The sequence below is a fragment of the Urocitellus parryii genome, chromosome 3 (genome assembly GCF_045843805.1).
Source record: "Urocitellus parryii isolate mUroPar1 chromosome 3, mUroPar1.hap1, whole genome shotgun sequence".
NCBI lineage: Eukaryota > Metazoa > Chordata > Mammalia > Rodentia > Sciuridae > Urocitellus > Urocitellus parryii.
The window spans coordinates 93,834,389-93,859,356 of record NC_135533.1 but is presented as its reverse complement, the minus strand read 5'-3'; the positions used below and the strand labels follow the sequence as shown (position 1 = coordinate 93,859,356).

The 24,968-nt window shown below is 37.7% G+C and overlaps 1 protein-coding gene across 1 annotated transcript in view; it reads left to right on the top strand.

Moving 5' to 3' along the window:
* Positions 1-24,968, top strand: part of Elmo1 (engulfment and cell motility 1) — a 559,102-nt gene that overhangs the window by 183,838 nt on the left and 350,296 nt on the right. The window contains exons 7-8 of the mRNA XM_026387606.2: positions 7,229-7,264; positions 18,449-18,548. Of these exons, the coding sequence (XP_026243391.1) occupies positions 7,229-7,264; positions 18,449-18,548 (136 nt within the window). The remainder of the gene's footprint in view (positions 1-7,228; positions 7,265-18,448; positions 18,549-24,968) is intronic.

The window sequence follows — 24,968 nt, the reverse complement described above, 5'->3', positions numbered from 1 at the left end:
GACTTAAATCACACACATTTTTTCTCACCATCCTGGAGGTTGGAAGTTCAAGGTCAAGGGATCCCCAGAGTTCGCTTCTTCTGAGGTCTTCCTCGGAGACTTGCAGGTGGCTGCCTTCTCCCTGTGTCTTCATGTGGGCTTCCCTGTGTGCATGTGAACCAGGGGCTCTTTGTGTACAAATTTTTCTCCTCTTAAAGGGTTACTGGTAGAATTGGATTAGGGCAGACTTCCTAAGGGCCGAATTTGAATTTAATCACCTTTTTCAATGTCCCATCTCCAAATACAGTCCCATCCTGAAGTACTAAAGCTTAGAGCATCAACGTGAATTCAGACCATGACTCTTACCAAAGTCACACTTCTACTTTTGTTTTAAAAGAAAAACAGTACCAATTCATAATGTACATTTGTCTTGTTGACATTCTTACTTTCTATCAGTCCTGTTATTTTATCTTATAACTCATCTCCACCTATAGAACTGCCTCAAAGCTCACCATCCCTGAGACCCAGGATCTGGGTTCTGTGGAGAGCAGATCTGACTCAGGTTTTCATGTTGTACACGTACATCACGAGAGAATGTGAATATTCAGTTTTCTTATGTTAATCATACCATTCCACCTGTTAGCATGTTAACATTTTAACTATTTATATTCATCAATAAACCATTGCAATTCCATACATCTGTCCATGTTCTAGATTGGTAAACAGAGCACAACACCAAGATCTTGGACAAATTCTGTTTTGCATTTTTCTCTCACAATCACATTCTGTTTGTGGGAAGGAATGGCATCTCTCTGGGTCACCTTTGGTGTCTTCTCACTGTTTTACCTAATTTCAGAATGATGCTGCTTTTGAGGGATGGATCCTGAGGCCTCTTCCTTCTGCCAGGGCTGCATCTCATTCCAAGAGATGGCTCGTTTTTCTGATCTCTTGCTCAGATTAAAAAAGAAAAGAGAAAGATGCTTTTCTCATAAGGAAACCTGGCTTTTCAATTAAACTTCCACTGACGTCTTAATTAATTGGTAGGAAACCTTTGGAATAAAAAAAAACATAGGAATTTACTAGATTCTGCAGTCAGGAAGGCAGTGAGTCACGACTCCTGGGCAGACATCAGCTGGGGAAGGTGGAGACTTCCCGAGCTGGACCTGTGGAAATTTTTAGGAAACACTGAAGAAACACAGCTGGCAGTTTTCTCCTTACTTTTAATAATAATGAGATTCAGAGATTTCTTACCTGCTTTTCATGACCTAAGGCTGTGCTTTCAAAGTCTCTCTCCCGCTGGCACCAGGAGGGCCAAGGGACCAAATCAGCCACCAAGGAGCAACAGGGAAGTATCCTTTTGGCAGAGCATGGTACTGAAAGTGCTGAAAGCCTGAATTCAATTTTTCCATCCTTGTGGAATTTCGAAATCCCATTCCTAGTTTCTGATTGAAACATAGGTGGGGAAACGAAAGTGTGGAAACGTGTTCCACCAAAGCAAGGTGAGGAATATGAAGGAATGTACAGTGTTTCACAAAAGAGATGGCTATCAAAACATTTTCAGAAATGATATATTTGATTTGAATTTTACTTATTTATTTATTTATTTTTTTACCTGCAACTTCAAGTTTCTGTCTGTTCTTTGGGTTTTAACACAGCTTGACATTCTTTGTGCCTCCATGCACACAGATAATTGGGCAGTTTACTCTGTACCCTGTCCTGTTAAATGGCCAGTCATCACTGAGGGCAGAGAACAGTGGAACCTGTCCAAGAACCAAAGGGCAGAGCACTAGCAGTTTCCTTCCCGCGTGGCAACGTGATGAGAGAATGATGCGGAGGGGAAATGAGTAAGCTCTGGCACCGCCCTGGGCAGTGGTATCCACAGAGAGGAAGTTGAAATCCATGGATTTCCAAAGAACTTGGACAGTCTTTTAAAAATTAACCTTCATTCCTTAACACAAGATCAGATTTATTGTTAAGAATATGTAAATAAACAGAAGGTAAATAATCTGTCATTTCCTCTTCCACAGACAAGCGCGTTTAATATCTTGGTGTATATCCTTAACATATATCCTTTTAAATACACAGTTAGGCACAGAATTTATAAAAATAGAGTTATAATATTCATACTCTTTATAACCTACCTGCTTTTTATATCTAACAATAGACTCATATCATTAAATATTACTCTTTCCAGCTTTATTGCCTACATGGCCTGCATGTTATTTCATTTTACAGCTTTGTTGAGGTACAGCTGATACATAATATAATTGGAAGTATGTACACAGTAGAGTTAACTAGTCCCCTTCTCCTAGGGCCTTTATATCGTTTTCAGGGTGTTTTCTGAATATCCTCAAGTCAGTGTTCCTTTTAGCAAAATCTGAGTGACTGTTGAAATTATTTTGTTGGATTAAAATTCTTGACTCAGAGGATATCTACATTTTAAAGCTGTTTTAAAATCAGAACAGCCTAGGAGCTTGCCAGAATGTTCTAATTTGTACTTTCCCATTTGTATAAGAATATATCCATTTCTAATACCCTGATCAATACTGGGCTGGAATTCCTACAGATTTTCTAGTTTTTCGAGGAAAAACAGCAGGGAGGTGTTTGAGGAGTTCCCATTCATCTAGGGAATATATAAGTGCTGATTTATTTGTTTGATTGAGGTCATTTCTCCAAAGTTTGGCTGAGTCAGGAATAGTGTAAAAGAGTCTTATAATCATTTTAGTGATAGAGAAAATCCTTAAGTAATTGTCTTCAAAAGGAACAACACTAATTGTGTAAATAATTAGCCCCCATCCACTCTGTCATGTATGTTTCAGAAGACTGACTGATGCTATATATAGGTATATTGCATGTGTGTATAAAGATTGTTGCCATTACAACACAAGAATAGTCTCATGTTAAACTTTCATTATTCGAATTTTCTTTTCTTGACATGAAACATAGCTGTTTCCAGTTTTTAGGTATTGTGAAACTTGAGGTGGCACTTAACACATGCTGCATGCTGCTGTAGCTTTGTTGCTTCGCACCCACACTTGAAAATGGGTTTGTAGTTTTATTCATTGAGCAAAGCGTATGTTCTTAGTGCTGAGCAGTATTTCTGACACTGGGCTAGGCCTGTGAGGGGTAGAGGGAGGTATGTGGGAAGAATACAGAGATGCATATGACAGTTCTGACTATTTGTGTCTTCACCCAAAAGGTGAATTTCTTTTTTTGAAATAAACTTAAATGCTACAGTCAGACTGTCAGTTTCAACTCATACCATTGCTTCTGAGAACCTGGTGTATTTGTAAGTTCAGGCTGTTCTGGGAGGTCCAGGCCAGGCCAGACGGATCAGCCAACTACTGAGCCTAGCAGCTCAGCCCTGCTCATACCTAGAAAGTTTCACCTCCTCAGAGACCACTGGGAGTAGCAAACAAGCTCCCAGACTGAGCCAGAAAGAAGCCTGCTCCATGTGGTTTCTGCAGTCAGCCCCAGCTGAAGGACTCTCTGGTCTTCCCAGCTCTCTCTGCTTTTTTTTTTTTTTTTTCTTGTGGCTTTTCTCTGCATATCTAAGGGAGTCCCAACTGGAACAGCCCTTTTGGGGCCCAGCCAAGAATTTGCATCACAAAGGCCTCAGAGGCCAACTTCAGAAAATTCCTTAAACAGGATCTACCCCCTCCTCACCAGCCTTTGCTTTCTCTCTGGGTCTTTGTCAGTCTCACTGGTAATGGAAATGAGAAGGGGTCACAAGGCCAGTTTCAAGAAGAGATTATCTTCTGCTAATGCAGAGAATACCATTCCTTGGGCTGGGGCAAGAGGTTTCTGGCCACTGTGAAACCTTAGCCTTTCCAGGAACCATTTCTCTTCTCACATTTCTTTAAATAAATAAATAAATAAATAAATAAATAAATAAATAAATAAATAAAAGAATATCCTGGGAGGGAGAGAGTATCCCAGTTAGAACAACAGACACATATCACAACAAAAAACACTTCCCTTCTTCTGTAGAATCTAAATAAAGTGAGGGTGCACAAATAGAGATGTGAGGAATATTGACTTGGCCCAGGTATTTTTTTTTGCACTCTGGTCTGGGAGGAATATCCAGGACTGACTGAGTCACTAGTCAAGGTGGAATGCATGAAAAACCTGAAGTTGCTTGGGCCCCCAGCCAGAAAGTTATTTTGAAGCTTTGCAGTGACTACTTAATATATCTCATGCATGTGCACACATTTTATTTCAAAATAGTTTCTAACTTGCAGAAAAGTTGCAAGATAGAGAACTCTCATTTGTCCTTTACCTAGAGAGAAGTCACTCAGTTTTTTTTTTCCTGTTGTCCTGATTGCATCTTTTAATATAAAGGATATATCTCCAGGCAGCACCTTCCACCCTGTTCTTCCACAACTTTGACATTTTTTTAAGATTATAGGTTAGCAATCTAGTTAGCCTGTCCTCCAGTTGGATTTGTTAAAAGGTAATTGGATATGGATCCTTTTCAGGGAAAGGTAAACCTAGGACTTTCTTACAGATGTACAAATGGACATGTGTTAAAAGAATTAATTTTACCCATATGATACGAGGGGACCAGCAGATGGTATAATCATTTCAAAGGGAAAAGTCAAAAGAGAACAAATTTATATGGAGCAAAGGAATGTTGAGATGAATTGCAAATGGAGACCAAACTGGTTTTCCACCAGCAGGGAGGAAGCCAATTAAATCAGTACCAGACAGGACAAAAATATATATCCATTAGTTACCTATGGCTTGCAAGAGTTATAAAATAGCTCAAAGGCAGCACGGAGCCAGAATCTGATAACCCAGAAGGTTATGTATATAGTCTGCACAGTTTTCCATTGAACCCCACATGTTTTTGAGGGGGACAGGTTTGTCTAATGTGTTCTCATGATTGAGCCTGTATTATGTATTCTTGATTGGAATTTCACTGATGCAGATGATTTTTGTTTTTGTTTTTCATTGTATGCTATTGTTGGCCTGTGGTATCTCTTTGTCATAATCACATTCACTTTGACCACTTGATTCAGAACATCTTCAGGTGTCTTCATTGCAACATTTACCACCAACCTTTTGCAATTAATTTATGAATAATTTGTAGGGAGATACTTGGAAACCATGTAAAATCCAATTCCTCATCCCAATTTCACCCACCAGTTTTGACACTAATTTTCTTATTTAACTTACTTCTTCTTATTATAATTTCCAAAGGAGGCTTTTCTGATGTTATCATTTTTTTCTCCATTTTCTAGTTGCCTCTTCTCTGTTGGAAGAGACCTGCATTCTCCTATGTTTCTATTCATTTGTATATTGATTTCCAGTGGAGTGCTAGTGCTGGCTTGTACAACATCCAGTAATAGTATTGCTTTTGCACAGCAACTCTTCCCAGCTTCATGCTCACAGATGTCATGTTGGTACTTTAAATCAGCCATGGTAAAAATAGTGACATCGTAGATATTGGAAAGTGATACACATCAGATTTCTGTGTTTTCCCCCCCAGGACTTTTGTTCTGAAACTTTATCAACATATCACTTGATAATAAATGGGCTCATTTGTTCTGTTTTATTCGGTGGCTATCATCTATCAGTACTATGACTATTGGGATGCTCATCTTGTCCCCGATGTGGCTGGCAGGAGCTCCTTCAACCTAGATTCTGTGTCCTTTTGACCATTTCCCCATCATTTGTTGAGCATTTCTTTGCTTTCTGGCTCAATCAGATGTTCCTAGCATATTTAGATCTTTCCTATCCTCGGCCTTGGCATGAGCCATTTCTCCAAGGACCCCTAGTTCCTTTTAGTGGAAATTTGTGTTTGGCTTTTGCAAATGTCCCCAGCTTCTGCTCAGGCCAGCTGCCCCCTGGTTACCTATTTTTTTTCCCCTCTGCCAATTGTTTTTTGATGAAGGAAGGAAGGAAGAAAAACAATAAATATTTTAAAAGAAAAGCAGTCAAAGGAGGGGAAGGGAAGAAAAGAGAAAAAAAAAACTCCTTATATACCTTTTTTCGTTTTACAAAACACTAGATTTTCATCTTCATGCAGCTATTTTAGTGTTGAAGGAGTTATATTTTATGTGATTGAGAATGTGAAGCCTTCAGAACAGAATCATGCACCAACGGTTTATTGAGTACCTACTCTGTGTGTGTCTGATGTTATGCCAGTTACGGTAAAGATCCCTGGCCTTCAGGGAACCAGGGTAGTGAGATATCCTCTGGCCTGTGGTGTGCAGACACGGGTGCCCCCTGCAGTCTGAATGAGGGAAATGCAAGGTCAGGGAGGCTCTCCACAGGAGCCTAGGGTGAGGTGAGTTTGGGGATAGGAGATGACTAGTTGGAAGGAACAGAAGGATCCTTAATGCAGCTAGACAACAGATTTAAAGCTAGACTTCTGGCAGGTGTGAGGAATGGAAAGTGGTTTGATCAGAATAAAATCTTTGGTTTCCTTATCTTGTTGAAACTCGGGTACTCTCAAGATTTTTCGTTTGTTGGTTTGTTTAAGTACCTTGTCCCTTGTTGTAGCCAGGTTTACCCATTGCAGGTTTCTTCCCAGAGTTTTGATCTTGGTGTCTGACACAATTTCTCATTATAAGAATTGAAGTGTCTTCCCTTAGAAGAAGCACACATTTTTAAGAAAAAGTACGATTAGTGGATATTTTACCATGAAGGATAATAAATTGTTTCTTTTTAGTCCAGTACTTTTGGGCTTAACTTTTTTCATTGCAAATGTAGGCATTCTTATCCCTAAGGGTCACCATTGAACAGACCCATTCTGATCCAAAGAGAGTGTTCTCATTGTCTTTAGCAATACCTCAATGCAGTGAGTTTTGAGAGTAGTTTAATCCTGATCTTTTGACTGCCTCTTATCATTAAAGAATACTAATTTATTATTTTGAATGGTGTTTTAAAATGGATAAAATGGCTTTTCTTGGCAATAGATTCTCTGTCCTATATCCAATGTGTAGTTTTCTTTTCTCTCTCTCTCTCTCTCTCTCTCTCTCTCTCTCTCTCTCTCTCTCTCTCTCTCTCTCTCTCTCTCTCCCTAAAGATCTAACCCAAATCCCCAGCCCTTTTTATTTTGGGTCTCTCAAAGTTGCTGAGGCTGGCCTAGAACTTGCCATCCTTCTGCCTCAGCCTTCAGAGTCACTGAGATTACAAACACATACCATCATGCCCAGCTAGTCTTGAGTTTTCTTTAATATATTTGTGTAAAAATCATGGCTTTCAAACATGCTTCTCACACGGTTGTTTTTAAATTTTGCAGACGATACCAGAAATTGCAGAAGATTATGAAGCCTTGGTAAGAATATATAATCAATTCATACGGATAATTTTATACTTCCTTTTTCTTTGTATAATTAAGCCCTGTCCCCTAACTCCATAACTATGCAGCTAGATATTTTGAGTAAATGATTTTTTTCTTTCTTTTTGATGTTCTTATAAACAGGTTCTTTAAAAATTTATTTTCCTTCTCTTTTGCCTTTGTAGTAGAAAGGGCATTTTAGGTTTAGAACCACTAAATGATCACATCAGGATTGCTCTCCTTCTCCTGGAGCAATACTGAGCATAATTTTATGCATTACTTTAAACAGAACTCTCTTTTTTTGTGGCCTATGTGATGTTCAAAGTTAAAAGTCTTTGATTTTTTTCAATGGCTCAGAAAGAAAAAGATCCACATTAAAAAAAAATTCAGGACTGATCTGTGGAATGAAAATTATTTGCTCTGGGTCTGAGAAAGTGCTCGATTATCTATGTATTAAGTGGAATGCCTGCAAATTGTGTCTGGAGATCTGAGTCTTCCCCCTTGAATAGCTTTCTTACTCTCTAATCAAGGTGAGTCCAAATAGGATCTAACAAACTCTATTAAGTAGGCTGAACAGATTTCCCTGGAACCCAAGTGTTAATTTCAATTTGAGAAATTTCAAGATAATTTCAATTTGAGAAGGAACACTGAACAGCACCTCAAAATGTGGACCTTATTTCTCAAGCCCTCAGACAAAATCCTTAGCACCTTCAATGTACTCTAGTGTGATACTGAGCTCAGGGGGTTCACCTTCCCCCACTCTTCCCACATAGAAAGAGGATTAGTTACAGGAACTCTTGTGTTTATTAAATTCTAATAAAGTGCATTTCTAGGGTAAAGCTAAATTTTATTTTGGCATACATTTTTAATATAGTAGAAACACTTAATGGTAAAGGCAGTAGAAACCACTTTTATGAGCATTTATCTTGGTCATAATCTCAATGTTACACCCACTGCTTCTTACCCACCCTTATATCCACCACATAGTACAAATTACCATTCTTTCCTTAATGCAGTGGTTAAAATCAGATGGTAGAGGTAGGATGAAAGTCTTTTTTTCTCTCCATCAACCTCATATAATTTGATAATGTAGAGGCATTTGGGGATCTAAAGCTGAAATAATTTCTTAAAAATTTGCCAGCCAATAGTTTTAGTTGACTAGTATGTAGGGGTGCTGAACAGTTTGTGATCCATTTATCAGTCATGGACAGAAATCAATGATCAGAGAATCAGATGAACACAAATACAGATACTATATCATGGCTAAATATTGTGGACAGAACATCTAAAAACAACCATTTGAAGGCACCAGATAGCAAAGCAGAAATTAGAAGGAAGGCATCCCTTGACAGAACAGGTGGGCCTTGAATGGGATTTGTGTGTTTGCTGCTTTTTGCCCCAGATCACCTGCTCATCCATGTAGCAAGGGGTGGCAGAAATCCCTGGCATTGGTAAATGACTAGTTTGGAACCGGAAGAGTAGCTTGATCAGTAAAGAGAATCCATGAAAGAAAGGAAGCTCTTATTGTGTAAAACCAAACATCTGCATATAAATTCTGCTGAGATATATTACTGATTATGGAAACATGAATGCACACATATATCTGTGGAAACCCAGAGGGCCCCATAAAATGAATGACTAGAAACTTAAAGAATTGAACAGAGATGTGAGTCACTCACTGCACAATTTGGAGTTTGAGTAACCTTTTGCTAGAACAAAATCAACACTCTTTTTAGAGGAACGAAACTGAATTCTGAGCCTTGACAATGTTTTATCCACAATATGCAGTATACAATAAAAAATTTACTATGTATACAAAGAAATAGGAAAGGATGACCTATAGTTAAAGAAAATGAAAAAGGCAGATAATAGAAATTGACTGTAAGAACTCCAACATTAGGTGTTGGATTTAGCAGATGAAAAATTTAAAACAACTTTTAAAAATATGTTAAAAGACCAAAGAAAAGTGTCTGTATAATGAATGCACGTTTGGGAAACCTTAACGGAGACTAAGGTTATTAAAACATCAGAGAAACAAAAAACATAAAAATAAGCAAATGTAAATTTTAAAACTGGAAAGTAAAAGAGTTAGAATGAAAAATTCATTATATAAAGATTGAAGGTGGCAGAAAAAGAGTCAGTAACTTTGAAGATATATACATATAATAGAAAATAGATAAAATAAATAGTATTTGACCTATGAGATAACAAGAAGTGACCTAAAATATAATTAATTGAAGTCCCAACAGGAGAGGAATAAGAGTGGGAAGAAAAATATTTGAGGAAACAATTATATAAAAACAATTTAGTTTGCTGAAATTCATAAATTAACAGATCTAAGGAGCTCTGTGTATCCCCCAAGAGGGATAAATACAAAGGAAACTCTACCTCAAAAGATAATAGTCAGACTTTTGAATTCCAAAGATAAAATGAAAGCAGTCAGAGAAAAAAAATTATTAATGAAAATAACGACATAAGTTTGAAAACACGAATAAAGGCTGACTTTTTACTGGAAATAATGGAGGCTAGAAGGACCTCTTAACAATCAATGCTGAAAAAAAAAGAAAAAGAGCTTGTCAGCCAGAATTCTATAACTAGAAAAACTCTCTCTGGAAATAATGGTGAACTAAAAACACTTTTAGATGAAGGAAAATGAAGACAGTTCATTGTCAGCAGATCTATACTGCAAGAGGTATGAAGCAAGATTTTCAGACTGAATGGACTTGATACTACCTAGAAATCAGGTTCTATTAGTAGAGTGTGAAGAAACCTGGAAACTGTAAATGAGTGGATAAGTATAAAAGACAAAGCACACTTTTCTTTCTTTTTCTTAGACTTCTTTAAAAGACACGTAACATAAAACTAAAGTTACAGTGTTGTTTAACAGGGTTTATAATGTGTGGAGTTGTAAAATACATGACAAAAATAGCACAAAGGATGTGGATATAAAAGAGACCAGTTTAAAAATATTTAATTAGCCCAGTTGAAGGTAGGAAAAGAGAACTAGAGCACAAGACGTAGTTCGGAAAGATAAAAAATGAATAACAAATCGATTGGCTTAAATGTAATCACCTCAGTTCATAAACGTAAGAGGACTAAGCACATTAATTAAAAGGGTTAGCTTGTCAGAACCTCCCCCACCCCCATCCCCGGCAAAAAAAAAAAAAAAAAAAAAAAAAAAAAAAACAGAAAACAAAATGCATGATCTCAGCTATATGCTGCTTACATGGACACATAGACACATGTCTTGCTTGAAAATAAAAGGATGGAAAAACAAACCATGCAAATGCTAATAACAAAGTTAAGTAGTTTTATTAATATCAGGTAGAATAAGATTTAAAGATAATGTGTTATCAGAGATGAAGTGGTATACATAATAAAAATTGGTCAATTCACTAGGAAAATGAAAATGTTAAATTCATATGCACCTAATAATCAGGATTCAAAATACACAAAATAGGAACTGAAGGTCAAAAAGGAAAATGGACAAACCCATAATCCTAGTTGAATATTTTAATGCCACTGTCTCTTAACTGATAGGAAAATTATGCAAAATCAATAAGGGTATAGAAGATCTGATTAATACTGTTGAAGGTCTTCATTGCCATTTATAGAGCATCACACCGAACAATAGCAAATATATATATTCTTTTGAAGGCTCTGGCAAAAAGATCATATGCTTGACAATCAATTTACAAATGATTGAAACTATATAAGTCATGTTCTTGGATCACAAGGAATTTATATTAGAAATCAGTAACAATCATATAGCTGAAAATTCCAAGATGTTTGGCATCATTACCTGAGAGTCAAGGAACAACCTAGTTGAAATTACCAAATATTTTTAACTGGATAGTGTTGAAAATAAAAACATACACCAGAATTTTTGATGAATCTAAATCAGTGGTTTGAGGGAAACTTATAGGCTTAAATGCTTATATTGGAGAAGAATAAAGATTTAAAAAATCAGTGGTCTAAATTTCAGCTTAGGAAGCCAGGGAAAGAATGTGAACTAAGTAAGTAAAAAAAAAGAGAATAAAAATAGATGTGATCAGTGAAATAGAAAAGAAACAAATAGTAGAGAAAATTAAAAGTCAAACCCAAGTTACTTTGCAAACTTTTTTAGGGGAAAGAAAAAAAAAAAGAAATCCAGATATCAACACTAGGAATAAGAGAGGTATATCACTATAGATCCTACTGACATTAGCAGCAAAAAAAAAAAAAAAAAAAAAAAAAAAAAAAAATGTTATTGTGAATAACTTTATGCCAGAAAATTTTAATTTTTAGATGAAATGGACAAAGGCTTTGGGAAACAGAAGTTACTAAATATATTAACTATGGAAACAGATGCTTTGAACTCTCTTCATGAAAGATCTTATTGGCTCAACCACCAGGAAAGCAGTTAGCTAGTAGCTTCTAGCTAGAGCACATGCAAGATCCAGTCAAGACTGAACCCTTGTCAGACAGTCTCCAGTGGGTCAGCATGGAGAAGGTCCCAGACTCTGGCCATTTCTGCTCACTGTGGGATCCTACAAAGGCAATGTTGGTTTTGGAGTTCCTTACTAGTTAACTGAGACTTTACCAGATCTGCATCTACTTCCCTTCTCTGTTCCTCTCACAGACATCAGATCGGCCTCATCTAATCCTGCTTTCTGCTCCTTGAGGTTTCACAGGTATTACCCAGTCTCCTAGTAAACCTCCTGTTCACTTCTCAGAGGACTAATAATCAAAAAATTGACTCCTGATGAAATAGAAAATCTGAGTGCCCATAGCTATGAAAGAAATGGAATTCATTATCAAAAGCCTTCCCCACAATGAAAACTGGTTCCAGTGGTAAATTCTTGCTAGGAGCCACTGTAAAAGTATTACATTCATATGTTAAATGGACTCCTGCTGTTCACCTAGGCCCGTTTGGGAACTCAAGTTACTGGACTCCCGGACAGTTCCCATTGGTTGGGGAAGGATGGTAGGAGGGTGTTCCGGGGGAAGTGGGGCCACCGCACCGGTAGAGACACATGTGTGTGGACCGGCTTGTTAGGGGACGCACACAGCCTCTCACAAAATAAAACTTTGTTTCAGTTTGACTGGCTTGTGTTTTTGTGCCCAACTGGTTTGCAAGATTGCAAGCCAGCGTGCACTGACAGCCCAGCAGGGAGGCGTCCAGCAGGAAGGCAGCAGGCGGTGCTCGGTGAGAGCAGCTGCAGGAGCAGAGCTCGCCAGAGCCCACGCAGCCCGGCCGAGCAGCCTGCAGCAAATTCTATCCGATTTTTGTAGAAGAAACATCAAATCTACACTTATGCTTTCAGAACATAAAGGAGGCAGGACCACTTTCCAATCACTTTCAGCAGCCTGTATCTATCACTCTGGTACCAACACTTGACAGTGACAATAGAGGTGATAAAAATTTATAGACCAGTGTCCCCAGTGAACAGAGGTACACAAATCCCTAGCAACATATTAACAAGCATAACCAAGCAAATATAAAGTTATAACCCATCATGATCAATAAGGATTTCTATCAGAAATGGTTTAATATTAGAAAAGCAATCAGTATAATTCAGCTTTAAGAAAAAATGAAGGAGAAAAATAAATGGCTTAATTTGTGGCAGTTGGTACGGCAGAATCTTTAGCCTCACACTTTATCAAAAAACAAATAAACTCTTATTAGAGATAAAGCATTTCATAAAATCTAACATCCTTTCATAATAAAGGTTCTCAGAAAGCTAAGAATAAATGGAACTTCCTCAACCTGAAAAAGCCCACTTAAGAGCATCAGACTTAATGCTGATACACTGAATTTTTCCTACACATAACGATCAGGAGTAAAGCAGATATGTTTACTTTCTTCACTTCTCTTCAACATTATATTACAGTTCCTACCTATTGCAATAATCAAGAAAGAAGTAATATAATAATAAGGAGGGAGAAAAAATTTCAGAAGAAAGATGTAAAGATGTCTGTACTCACAAGACATGATTATATACATAGAAAATCTTAAGAACTCTACAAAGAGACTGCTAGTTCTAATGGTTGAATTTAACAAGGTCTCAGGACACAACATCACTGTATAAAAATCCATGTATTTTCGTATATTAACTGCCCCAAACTGGAAAATGAAATTAAAAAATTCCATTTATAAAGCATCAAAGATCATTTTGATGATCAAAAGTCATCAAATTCTTATGAACAAATTCAACAAGAGACATGCAGTATCTGTCCACTGAAAAATAAATATATTGTGTAGAGAAATTAGAGGCTTTAGTAAGTGGAGAGACATATCATTTTATGGATTGAAAGATAATATTTAAGAGAGCAATTCTTCCTAAGTGAATCTATAGGTTCATTGCAACATCAGTCATTTTTTTTTGTAAAAAAGAAATTATAAACCAAACTTAAAATTTAATTGGAAATCCATAGAGCCTACAATAGCCCAAACAGCCCAACAAACAAACTTGAAAGCTTTCCTTAACTGACTTCAAGTCTTGCTACCATTTGTTGTCAAAGGAGAATGATATCAATACAAGAGGAGAGGCAAATCAAAATCAATGATATAGAGTAGAGTCCACTTTTATCTTTAAAAAAGGATCCATTAATGTTTGCTATGATTCTGAAGGCTAAGGATTTATCTAAATAGTTTTATGTGTAAATTTTACCATCACCACCCCTCCCCCATCAGTAGGAGAGGCAAATCAAAATCAATGATATAGAGTAGAGTCCACTTTTATCTTTAAAAAAGGATCCATTAATGTTTGCTATGATTCTGAAGGCTAAGGATTTATCTAAATAGTTTTATGTGTAAATTTTACCATCACCACCCCTCCCCCATCAGTAGAAAATAATGAAAAAACTCAAAGGGCAGGGCAGAGCTATAGCTATTAACTATTAACTTTGGCAATTAAGGATCTTTATTCGGTATGATTTATTGATAGCTTTACAAGTTGCTCCAGTTCTATATTGAACATGCCACCGCATAGAAACATTTGGAAGCATAATTCTCTTATAAAATTAGCAACATAAATTTACATGCTTGTTTTGAGATCGGCTGGATTTTGTTGGAATAGAGATGATCTCTACTAAGTTGATGAGAAACATTTATTTGAATCATTCCAGCACACATGGTGTGTTGGCTGTGACAGTGGCTGTAGACCAGCGTGTAAAGTTTGCAGACGGCTTAATTCGTGGCAGTCGGTACTACAGAATCTTTAGCCTCACACTTTATCAAAAACAAATAAACCAAATAAAATTTAAATTGTTCCTAATGTGCCATGTGGTTGCTTTATATTTGTAATTCTTTTAAGGCTTGATACTGTGTACTCAGCATTGATTTCAAAGGTAGAATCTTAGCTCCTGCCTTCCCTCTTTGGAGTCTGAATTACTCCCCTAAGGAGTGGAAATAAACACTGATGTCAGGGTTTAATAAGAGCTTTTATAGCAATCTCACTTAAAATAGGTCCTTTTATTTGCAATGTAATAAAATTTTAGCATGGCATTCCTTGCAACTGAAGGCTTGAGGTTCAATTTTGAAAAAGTTCCTCTTTGTAGAAATATGCTATGCTACTCAATCAATCAGTCTTAATGAATTATATATGTCATATATAGAATATATGTATATAGTCTTTTATATAATGAGTATATGGCCGGTGTGTTAGATATTTTGTTAATATGATATACATTATTACAATATTATTTATATTTAATATATAATAGACTATAGGGTTCATTCTATGTATCTACCTACAGATCATGTTATTAAATAGAGAAAATGATACTTCCTGTGAACACCTTGATTGGTGTGTGGTGCGAAGAAGCTCTTCTTTCACTTGACAGTCATTCACACCCAAGGATAAATGAAAAGCACAGAAAAACCCTCTCAGAAATGCTGCTTCACTTCTTGGAGAGCTATAGAAATTGTAGTCCTAGGCCCCAAATCAACTTGGAGATTTGGAAACCAACTGGTATTCTTTCTCCTGCTCTCCATCATTTTTTCCAGGGTTCTTACAGATTGTATGAGGAGTCTGTAGATAGAGTTCTGGAGCACTTTAGGGGAGATCAATTATTCCCAGATGTTACTAGCACCATTTGGATTAGAGTTCTATTCAGTAGGTAAATAGGGAGCCGAGTCATTTTACCTTAAGATTATAGAGGGCATGTATATAACTTATCTTTTGCTTTTAAAGCAGCTGATGAAGACTGACTTCAAGACTAATGCCATCTGCATTCAGTCTCAGGTTGCTGACTAGGACTGTGAAAAGGAGATTGATTCCAACAATCTGTGTATTTCTCTGCCATGGCCTGTTCCATAGCTGGCTCTGTTATTAATATCATTGAGGCAGGAATTTTCGCACTGGGTGCAGGCCGTGAATGCCGTCATCTCCTGGCATGTTTATGAGACGATCTTAGTTTTTGAGACTTTAACCATCCCGGAAAAAAGCAAATGCTAATTATTGGTTATTATATGGTGACTATTTTTCTGTTTTTAAGTAAATAAATAAAATGTTTGCTCATATTGCTAATAACAATATTACATATTATTATGTCATAACTTTTTCACAGTAATACTAATGCTTACCTAGTCTATTAATAAATCTTTACTAGTTGTATTTACTGCTTGGCTCTTATTTTCCTGAAGCAGTTTTCTTCTTTTGCAATTTGAGACGTGGATCTCCTAGTGACTCATTGTCTATAAAGAGAGTTATTCTAGAAATTTTATTTAACCTTTCTTGTTAACCTGTTAAACTCATTTTCCTCCCCATCTTTCTAGTTTTATGTTCTCTCCTTCCAGTAAGTTTTTCTACACTGGATTTTCTTTTTGAGGCATGAGCCTCTGATGCCACCTAGGGGCACCTGTAGGACTGGGCCTGGCTGAGTGCCGCTTTGAAAGGCTAGAGGTACTTTTCCAAGTGGCCTGAATGGTCTGGCTTTTCTTGCATTTTCCCTCCTGGTTCTAAGAACAGAGAATTCTTTGCACAAGGAAGCCAAAATGAATGAACATTATGGACATTATGGACGTCATTCACTTTTTAAAATGCTACTTTTGTATAGTGCTAATAGCTAGCACTCACATGCTGCTTGCTATTTGCCACATGCTGTTAAAAGGGATTTTAGTATATTAGCTCATTTCCTTTCTCCAGCGGTCTCCGAGTGGGATACCACCATTGCTACCATCATCCTCATCCGTGTTTTTAATCAATGAGGAAAGGAAGTCTGGGGTGGTGGATAACTTGCCCACTTGGAGCTGGAGGGGAACCTCTGCTGCCCTAAGCCAGACACCACTCCCTCAGCCATTTCTGTCTAGTGAGTCTCTTCCCCTCTGGTCGCAGTGGCCTAGCATGATAGTTCTTCCTTAAAGGGAGACTTCCCTTTCTATAGGCTTCTTTTAGCATCACAACTTCTAAGGTGGGGCAGAATTTAAAAGGTTGTTTTTGAGGCTGGACTAAGTAGAACAATAACAGGAAGGGAAATTGAGAAGCTGTTTTAAAAGAAATGTGAACCTGTTTTCTATTTCATTAATTGAAAATAAGTGGGAAGATTCTATCTAAATTTGTTGGGAGACTTCGTAAGGTAGAAATAATGGCCTATAGATTAAATACATGACTAACCTTTATTTTTTAAAAAATCAATCATATAATATAGTGCAATAATCCTGATTGGCATAATTTTATGTCCTCAGGGGGAGAGAGAGAGAGAATTAATTTTGAGAATTTTGAATTAATATTTGTGATCTTGATTATTCATGGTAAAGGTGATTATCTGTAAAGGATTCTGAGTATATAAATGTCTGTCAAAATATCTTTGGAAAGCACTAGAAACCAGAATATTGTCTGGCAAGTGTTCCAGATGGAACTATCATAGAAAGATGGTGCTTTTAACCAGGCATGGTGGCCCATAACTATAATCCCAGTGGCCATAGAGGCTGAGGCAGGAGGATCACAAGTTCAAAACCAACCTCAGCAACTTAGCAAGTCCCTAAGCAATTTAGTGAGACCCTGTCTCAAAATACAAAATTAAAAGGGCTGGGGAGGTAGCTCAGTGGTAAAGCACCTCTGGGTTCAATCTCCAGAACAAAAAAAAAAAAAAGAAAGAAAGAAAGTGCTTTTACCTGAGCCTGTCTGTGTTAGTTTCCATTTACTGTAACAAATACCTGAGATGAGCAACTTATAAACAAAGAAGGTCGATTTCGGTTCATGGTTTTAGAGATTTCAGTCCATGACTGATTGGCCCTTTGGCTTTGGGAGAGGCAGTACATCATGGCAGAAGCTTCTGATGGAGCCAAAACTTTCATCTCATGGCCAGAAAGTAAAAAAGAAAGAGACTAGGGGCCCAGCAGTTCTCTTCAAGGGCATATCCCCAGAGACCTGAAGACCTTAAAATTTCCACCACCTTCCAAAAATGCCAAGCCGGAGATCAAGCCTTTAACACGTGGACTTTTGGGAGACATTAGTTCAAGCCATAGCACCTCCTCATCTTTCTCTGATTTCTAAATCACACATTAGACTCTATCTACAGCTTCTGAATCACAGTAAGTTTAGGGTCAGCAAAGCCTTCACGTGGGGTTGTTGTCTCCATAGCTACTACATAAAACCCACTGGGCTAAAGATGCAGTGCTGGCCAGTGTAACATCAAAGTAAGCCATTTTTACTTAGACGCAGACTGTATCTGAGTACACACATAGAGGTAAGTGCAGGCTCTTGGATCCTTTCCAAAGGCTGATACTCTTCACTGTTATTATGAATCTTCCCCCTTGATAGCTGTGGATAATAAAAGCGGCACATTGCCCTCTCTTAACAGATCTTTTATTTGCTGAGAAGTTTTTCTTCACGTTGGCATTTACTGAATGTTTATATGATGTGCACTTTATTAAGTGCCCTACAAGCAGCCTTGTGGTTAAAAAGCTATTACTCACTACCCAGCTTTTCAGCTAAGAAAACAGAGGCTCAGAGAGGTTAAGTGAATTTCCCAGTGCGATGCAGCTCTCCAGAGTGAGGTCAGCGTGAGGCCAGGCCTGTCCAACTGTGAAGGCCCCGGCTGATTTTGAGTGAATGCTGACTTTGAGTGAATGGTGTGTGAGGAAGTTGTCTGTGTCCAGCGGCTTATGCCAGGGGTCTTTGAAAATTCTGCTTTCCTGAGGCTTTCTGCATCTTTCCCAGTGCTCAGTTCTGGGCCCATGACTCTGTTTTGCAGCTTTGGAGACATGCTGTCCTTCACCCTGACGGCCTTTGTGGAGCTGATGGACCATGGCATTGTGTCGTGGGATACATTTTCGGTGGCGTTTATTAAGAAGGTAACGTGGACTGTGCTTCCCTGGGCTTATGTTTCTTCCTCTTTCACAGATTTTTTTTTCTCTGAAAATATTCTATAATTGTTTCTTTTGGTTCATTATGTTAACAGGTGAGCGTGGTGTTTTATAGCATTAGGTATGTGGGGATGAGAGCACCCAAATTCTTTGTGAAAATGACCTTTTGTCTCTGCAGACATTATAAGAGACTGCATATGGGAACCCAGAGTTAAGGGAAGTCAACATGCCACTTGTTAAAGACCATACACGTGTTGTGTCTATCACTGCCCCAAGCAAGACTCCAAGTTTTCAAAACCTAAATGAGGTTCCTACTATCCTTCAGTGATCCATCCCCAGGGACAGGGAAAGAAACAAAGGCCACTGATGATTTCCTACATTCCTAAGTTTGGTCCAGGGATAGAACAAAACAGGCCTGGCATACAGGCTCAGAGTCTTAGATAAAGGGTCCTGCTAATTGTATCCTGAGGGAATAAATGTCTCAGGAATCAACCAGTTTGACTGTTTTCTTTTTTGAAAAGAATCTGATAAAGGGATGGGCCAAGGTAGACCTGGCTTGGGGAGAGAGGGCAGAAGAGCCCTTACTGTTCCCAGCAATTGACACATGATAAAGACATGCCTGCACATTTCCAATTCTGTTTCTATTTTTCTGAGAAAAAATGAGTAGTCCTGCCAGTCATGGTGATGCACGCTTGTAATTCCCAGCAGCTGGAGAGGCTGAGGCAGGAGGATTGCAAGTTCAAAGCTAAGCCTCAGTAATTTAGTGAGACCTTGTCTCAAAATTAAAATATATGTATATGTTAAGGCCAGGGATGTGGCTCAGTGGTTAAGCTCCCCTGGGCTCAATCTCTAGTACCAAAAACCAAAACCAAAACCAAACCAAACAAAGCTGACTGTGTAACTCTTTAAAATGTAGTATTAAACTTGAATGGTTAGTATTTGTTATCAAGTTTTCCTCTCTCAGTATTTGTGAAATAAGTTAATTGACATTTTTTTTCTGTCTACTGTTGTGTTAGTTATAAAGCGATGTTAAGAATTCAAAAATTTATTTTAAAAGTACAGAATCTTGGGAAGAGTTATCTAAAATAATTTCAGTGAATCTGTGCAAAGACTAGAAAATCACAGTGAAGTTTAATAAAGATCACTTCAAGTTTAAGCCATTTATTCTGAAATAATAGCAGTCTGAAAGAAAAGTTGCAAAAATAATATAGAATGTGTGGAATACTAAGAGAACCCTATATTCTCTTCATCCAGTTTTCCCCAATTCTGACATTTTACATGATAGTAAAGTTGCTATTTCATTTCACCAGTTTTTCTTCTTTGTTTAAGGATTTGATCCTGGATCCCACATAGAATTTAGCTGTTTTATCTCCTAGTGTTTTCCAGTCTGTCAGTTCCTCGGTTTTTCCTTGTCATTCATGACTTTGACACTTGTAAACAGCACTGGTCAGTTACTTTGTAGAATGTCTCTCTCAGTTTGGATTGTCTAATATTCTTCTATGGTCAACCTAAGGAAGGTTATGCATTTTGAACTACAGTCTTACATTAGTATTGGTGTGCCTTTTCTCTGTGCATTGTTCCAGGGTTATGTGACATCAATATGTCTTTTGATTACATGGTCGAGGTGGTGTACCTTGGGGAAAGTTACTGATTTTCTATTTAAAGTAACTAAAATTTTTGGGAAGATGCCACTTGGAATGGAAGGCCAGAGGAATCCCCTCGTCTGTGTAATGAGGGTGTCGAGAACGGAAAGTATGGGGTTGCAGATTTATTTAAGACAAAAGATAATTGGAAACTCAGAGCTTTCTTGACGTACCTCTGGACCTTCTTTCCTTATGTAAGTAAATCCATGAAGCCAAAGGAGAAAAGTTAAGGGAACCAAAAGGAAACATATATAAAAAAGGAAGACTGTCTTTATTTGTCAGTGATATGAATTCCTAAAAAGCAAAGGAACTAGTACAAATGAGAAAGCCAGAGGAATTCTAATGTGTTATAAGCACATTCTTTAATTGGTGGCAGGGAATGGAGGCCTGGGATTATGAGAGCAGAAAACAAATTGTTCTATTATGTTTTTCTAAGATAAGTTCTAAAGAAGCAAGCCTGACTCTGAAGGTACTGGGTTTTGTAGACTTTCATGCTAACAAAAATTTTAACACTGTTCTGAATTTGCAGCAGGCTTTTCTTTTCTATATCCAAATGGCTTTGCTCATCTCTAATTACTAAAATGTAACTATCATGTCCTGAATGTGAACACCTTGGAATTAGGTTGTAGTCACTGACTTGAGCTCCTTGGATTCCCCACAGTAGTCCCTTTCCAGAACATAGCAGCTGAGTCTTACTGTGCCTGGTTAGATGCCAGGATCCTGTGACTGGAGGATTGAGTGAAGTCATAGTGAGAGGGGGCATCCTTGGTCACATAGGACAGGGCTGTTTCTCCAATACTGCAAAAAGTCATGCCAGGAGCCTTGTTTAATTAGTACGGTCTTCTCTGTGATTTCCACTGCTCTCTGTGCCCCTCACATCTCAGGTGTGTAACTTGGTGCCAGCACTGTCTTCTCCCATTTTTGTGATTTTCTTGTTCATCTGACTGTCTTTCACAACAGACTCTGAGCCCAGGAGGGAGAAACTTGTCTTTTTTCATAACTTTATCCTCATGACCTGGTGCTGAGGGAGACCTTCATGCATTTCTATAAAATGAATAAATGGCATTTTCTTAGAAGCATTAAAAGCATTTAAAACAATAGACCTTGAAAAAGAGAAACAATATAGTGGTGCTATATTTAATATATTTTTTAAAATATTTTTTTTAGTTGTTGATAGACCCTTATTTATTTATATGCAGTGCTGAGAATCGAACCCAGTGCCTCATACATGCCAGGCAAGTGCTCTACCCCTGAGCCCCAGCCCCAGTCCTTATATTTTAAAAATAAAGTTTCAGTCATGAGTAAAAAAGAATGACAAAGCTGTGTGTCTTTAAATGAGGTGATTAGTAGTCATCGACAAAGACAATGATTTAGTTTTCTGAGTACCCAAAAAAAATGGTTTCATTCATTGAAATGAGATTTAAAATTCTTTTAAATCCAAAAAAGCAAAGGCAACAGCCTTGGCTATTTAAATTTTAAAAATTTGAATATTTTTTTAAAAGGCAACATATTTTAATATGCTCCTTGTCTCATTCTTGGTTATTATATTTCCCTTACATTACTACTTAGAGAGATTTCTTACATGCATTTGAAAAATTGTCATCAGATAATTACTTAATTTTTTATAAGGTTAACTTTTTTTATTCATCAGCTGGATCACATTCAGCACCCTGACAACCCCGGATTTGTAGGCAGGCAACTTTCTTTTAAATGGAGCTTTATCTCCACAAAAATCAACTAGGAAATGCACTGACAAAAGATGCCTATTTCCATGGTCCAAAGTTGGCTTCCTATTAATGCCAAATTCATACCACTTTGGAGAAATATTTTTTCCCTGCCAGCCCCTGTCTCTTTCTCTGTTACATTACATATGGATATGGATTCTGATTTACAAATTGTGGCTGCAATAAATAACATCATTTCATAAACACTCTGAGACTTGGAATCCCTTGATGCCAATATATAATGTGGTTGCTTTTTAAAGACTTGGCTACTTAGGGAAAGGGTAGGAAGACATGGAGAAGAAAGAAAAAAAAAAGAACTTTCTGGGTTATGAGTTGGTTTCCTCCTAGCCAAGTACAACATCAGTGCCTTCTCTAGAAAGGAAAGTTTCATAAATGTGCTCTGGAGGCCTGAGCTCTGAGGCGACCTGGCCCTGCACATATTTTCAGTGCCTAGACAAACATGCAGTCATTTTTTAAAAAAGAAATCCAGTCATTTTTGCCTCCTAAAATTTTGAGAGATTTATAAGCCTCTGCCCTTAACATAGTACCAATTTAAAAGTTGAGACTGGCCCTTCATGCCCTCCTTGGTTCTTTTTGGTTTTGATAACATACAAGAATTTTGAAATCAAGTTCTAAGTGACCCTAAGAAGTATTTATTGTGCTATTGGTTCATGCACTGTGATGCCGCTTAGCTTCTTAAAAGTTACCTAAATAGTCCTCTGATTTTTTAGGTAGCATTTCTAAATGAATGAACAGCATGATGAGGTCAGATATATAGTTACCACTAACTCCTCTGACCTGTTCTTCTTTATGATAGAGGCTGTCAAGTTGAAGGTTTAGCTCAGTCTCAGAACACTTGCCTAGCATGTGCAGTGCTTGGGTTCCATCCCCAGCACCATAGAGAAGAAGCTGAGCTATGTCTGCCAAAGTGCAGTTGTGGAGCAGGGAGTGATTGGAAGACAAAGGAAACCTTTATGAATATCTTGAGAGGTAAAGGAAAACGAAATTTAACTGAACAGTTTGTAACTGTCTTTAGTTATACTAAGATCTATACTTTTCAAACTTGGCACAGATAATAATGTTTGTACATTTCCTGATTTTTTTTTTTTAAAGAGAGAGAGAGAGAGAGAGAATTTTGAGAATTTTTAATATTTATTTTTTAGTTCTCGGCGGACACAACATCTTTGTTGGTATGTGGTGCTGAGGATCGAACCCGGGCCGCACGCATGCTAGGCGAGCGCGCTACCGCTTGAGCCACATCCCCAGCCCCATTTCCTGATTTGAACATTCACTAGTGAGTAGGTCTCAAGTTCCCTTGAGGAAGATAATCATTACATTCTTTTGGATCAGCCCTGACCTTGTTGTCAATACACATTCAGTGAAAGTACAGGGCCTTCAAAATGTCTGTTTAAAACCACTGACAAAGACAAGAGAAAGAAGTTAGCTTCAAAAGTGACTGGTATCTACTCCAGAATTGCACATAAGACTTAACGCACCCTGTCCGTATAAGGCAGACACACAGCTCACTGCGTTATACAAAATGCTCATCAGGTTCCTTGCTTTAGCATTGGTACTATGTTAAGGAAGAGATGAACTTGTAGGAAATAATTTTTAAAGAATGTTTTTATGAAAGTAAAAGATTGGTTTCATGGGAAAGATATAAGTAGAAATGGCCAATGGAAGGGAAATATGTATGTGGGTTATAAATATCCCTGAATTAAAGCAAAGATGACACATGATTTTGTCATCATTGAACTAGCCCATTGGGGAACAGGGGAGAGTTAATGGTTTGTATAGAATTTAAGAACCATTATAAAAAGTTGTATTTTATATCAGGAAACTTGTGAAAAGCAGTTGAACTTTTTTTTTTTTTGTACCATTGATTGAACTCAGGGTACTCGACCACTGAGCCACACCCCCAGCCCTATTTTGTATTTTATTTAGAGACAGAGTCTTACTGAGTTGCTTGATGCCTTGCTTTTGCTGAGGCTGGCTTTGAACTCACAATCCTCCTGCCTCAGCCTCCTGAGCTGGTGAGATTATAGGCCTATGCCACCATGCCCAGCAGCAATTGAACATTTTGAGAAAGGAAATATTGTCCAAAAAATATTTGTGGAAGTAGAGGGTAAATTTCCATTCATTAGAAAACTTGAACATAGAGGGAACTGAAGAAGATAGAACTTTAATCCCCACGAAGTAACCGCATATACCATGGGACAGTGGTATATAAATATGCTTAAGGTATATTTAGCATGTATTTAAAGTGTATTCACAGAGGTGAAAGGTAGGGAACTGGGAATGTTAATCACTAATGATTATGGACACATGAGAAAGGGTAATAACAGGGAAGGAAAGAGAAAGAAGAATATGAAATTTGTGTTACACCGCTTAATTTTGAGGCTTTGTCGAAATATACAAATGGAGATCACCTTTTCTATGACAAGAATGAACATTTAATATATTTTATAGAAAATGATATTTTATCTATTTCTGCTAGATTGCAAGACTCTGAAATTACAAACTGTGTGGTTCTTGGTCATCCTTGCATTTCCAGATCTGTAGGACTGTGAGGGCCTGGTGTAGGCATGGCACACACGATGCTTATTACTTGAGTGAATCAATCAACGCATGAGTAAATACCAAATGTATGAAAAGAGGGGATGAAGGCTGGGGTGGAGGAACTTCCAAAACAGGTGCTCAGGTGGAAGGCTCCAGGGAGGGTTAGGGAACATCCAGATTTAACAAGTGAAGACAAGATGGGAGCCTGCAACGAGGGGAGAATTAGAATAGAGAAAATAAGAACTATTGCCAGCAAATGTCTTTATGAGTTCTTTGCTTTCCAATCATACTGGGACATTAAAAAGTCAGGGGGTTGGTGGTGGAGAAGTCAAGGAGTTCATACTCTACTTAGAAGGGGCCTAAGTTAACTATAAAACTGTGAATGCAGGGTGAGAGCAATTGGATTTTTTTTTGTCAGAGAACAATGGCCAAAGGTGGCCTTCATGTGGTGGGTTTGTTAGATTGGAGCAGATGTGAGGTTT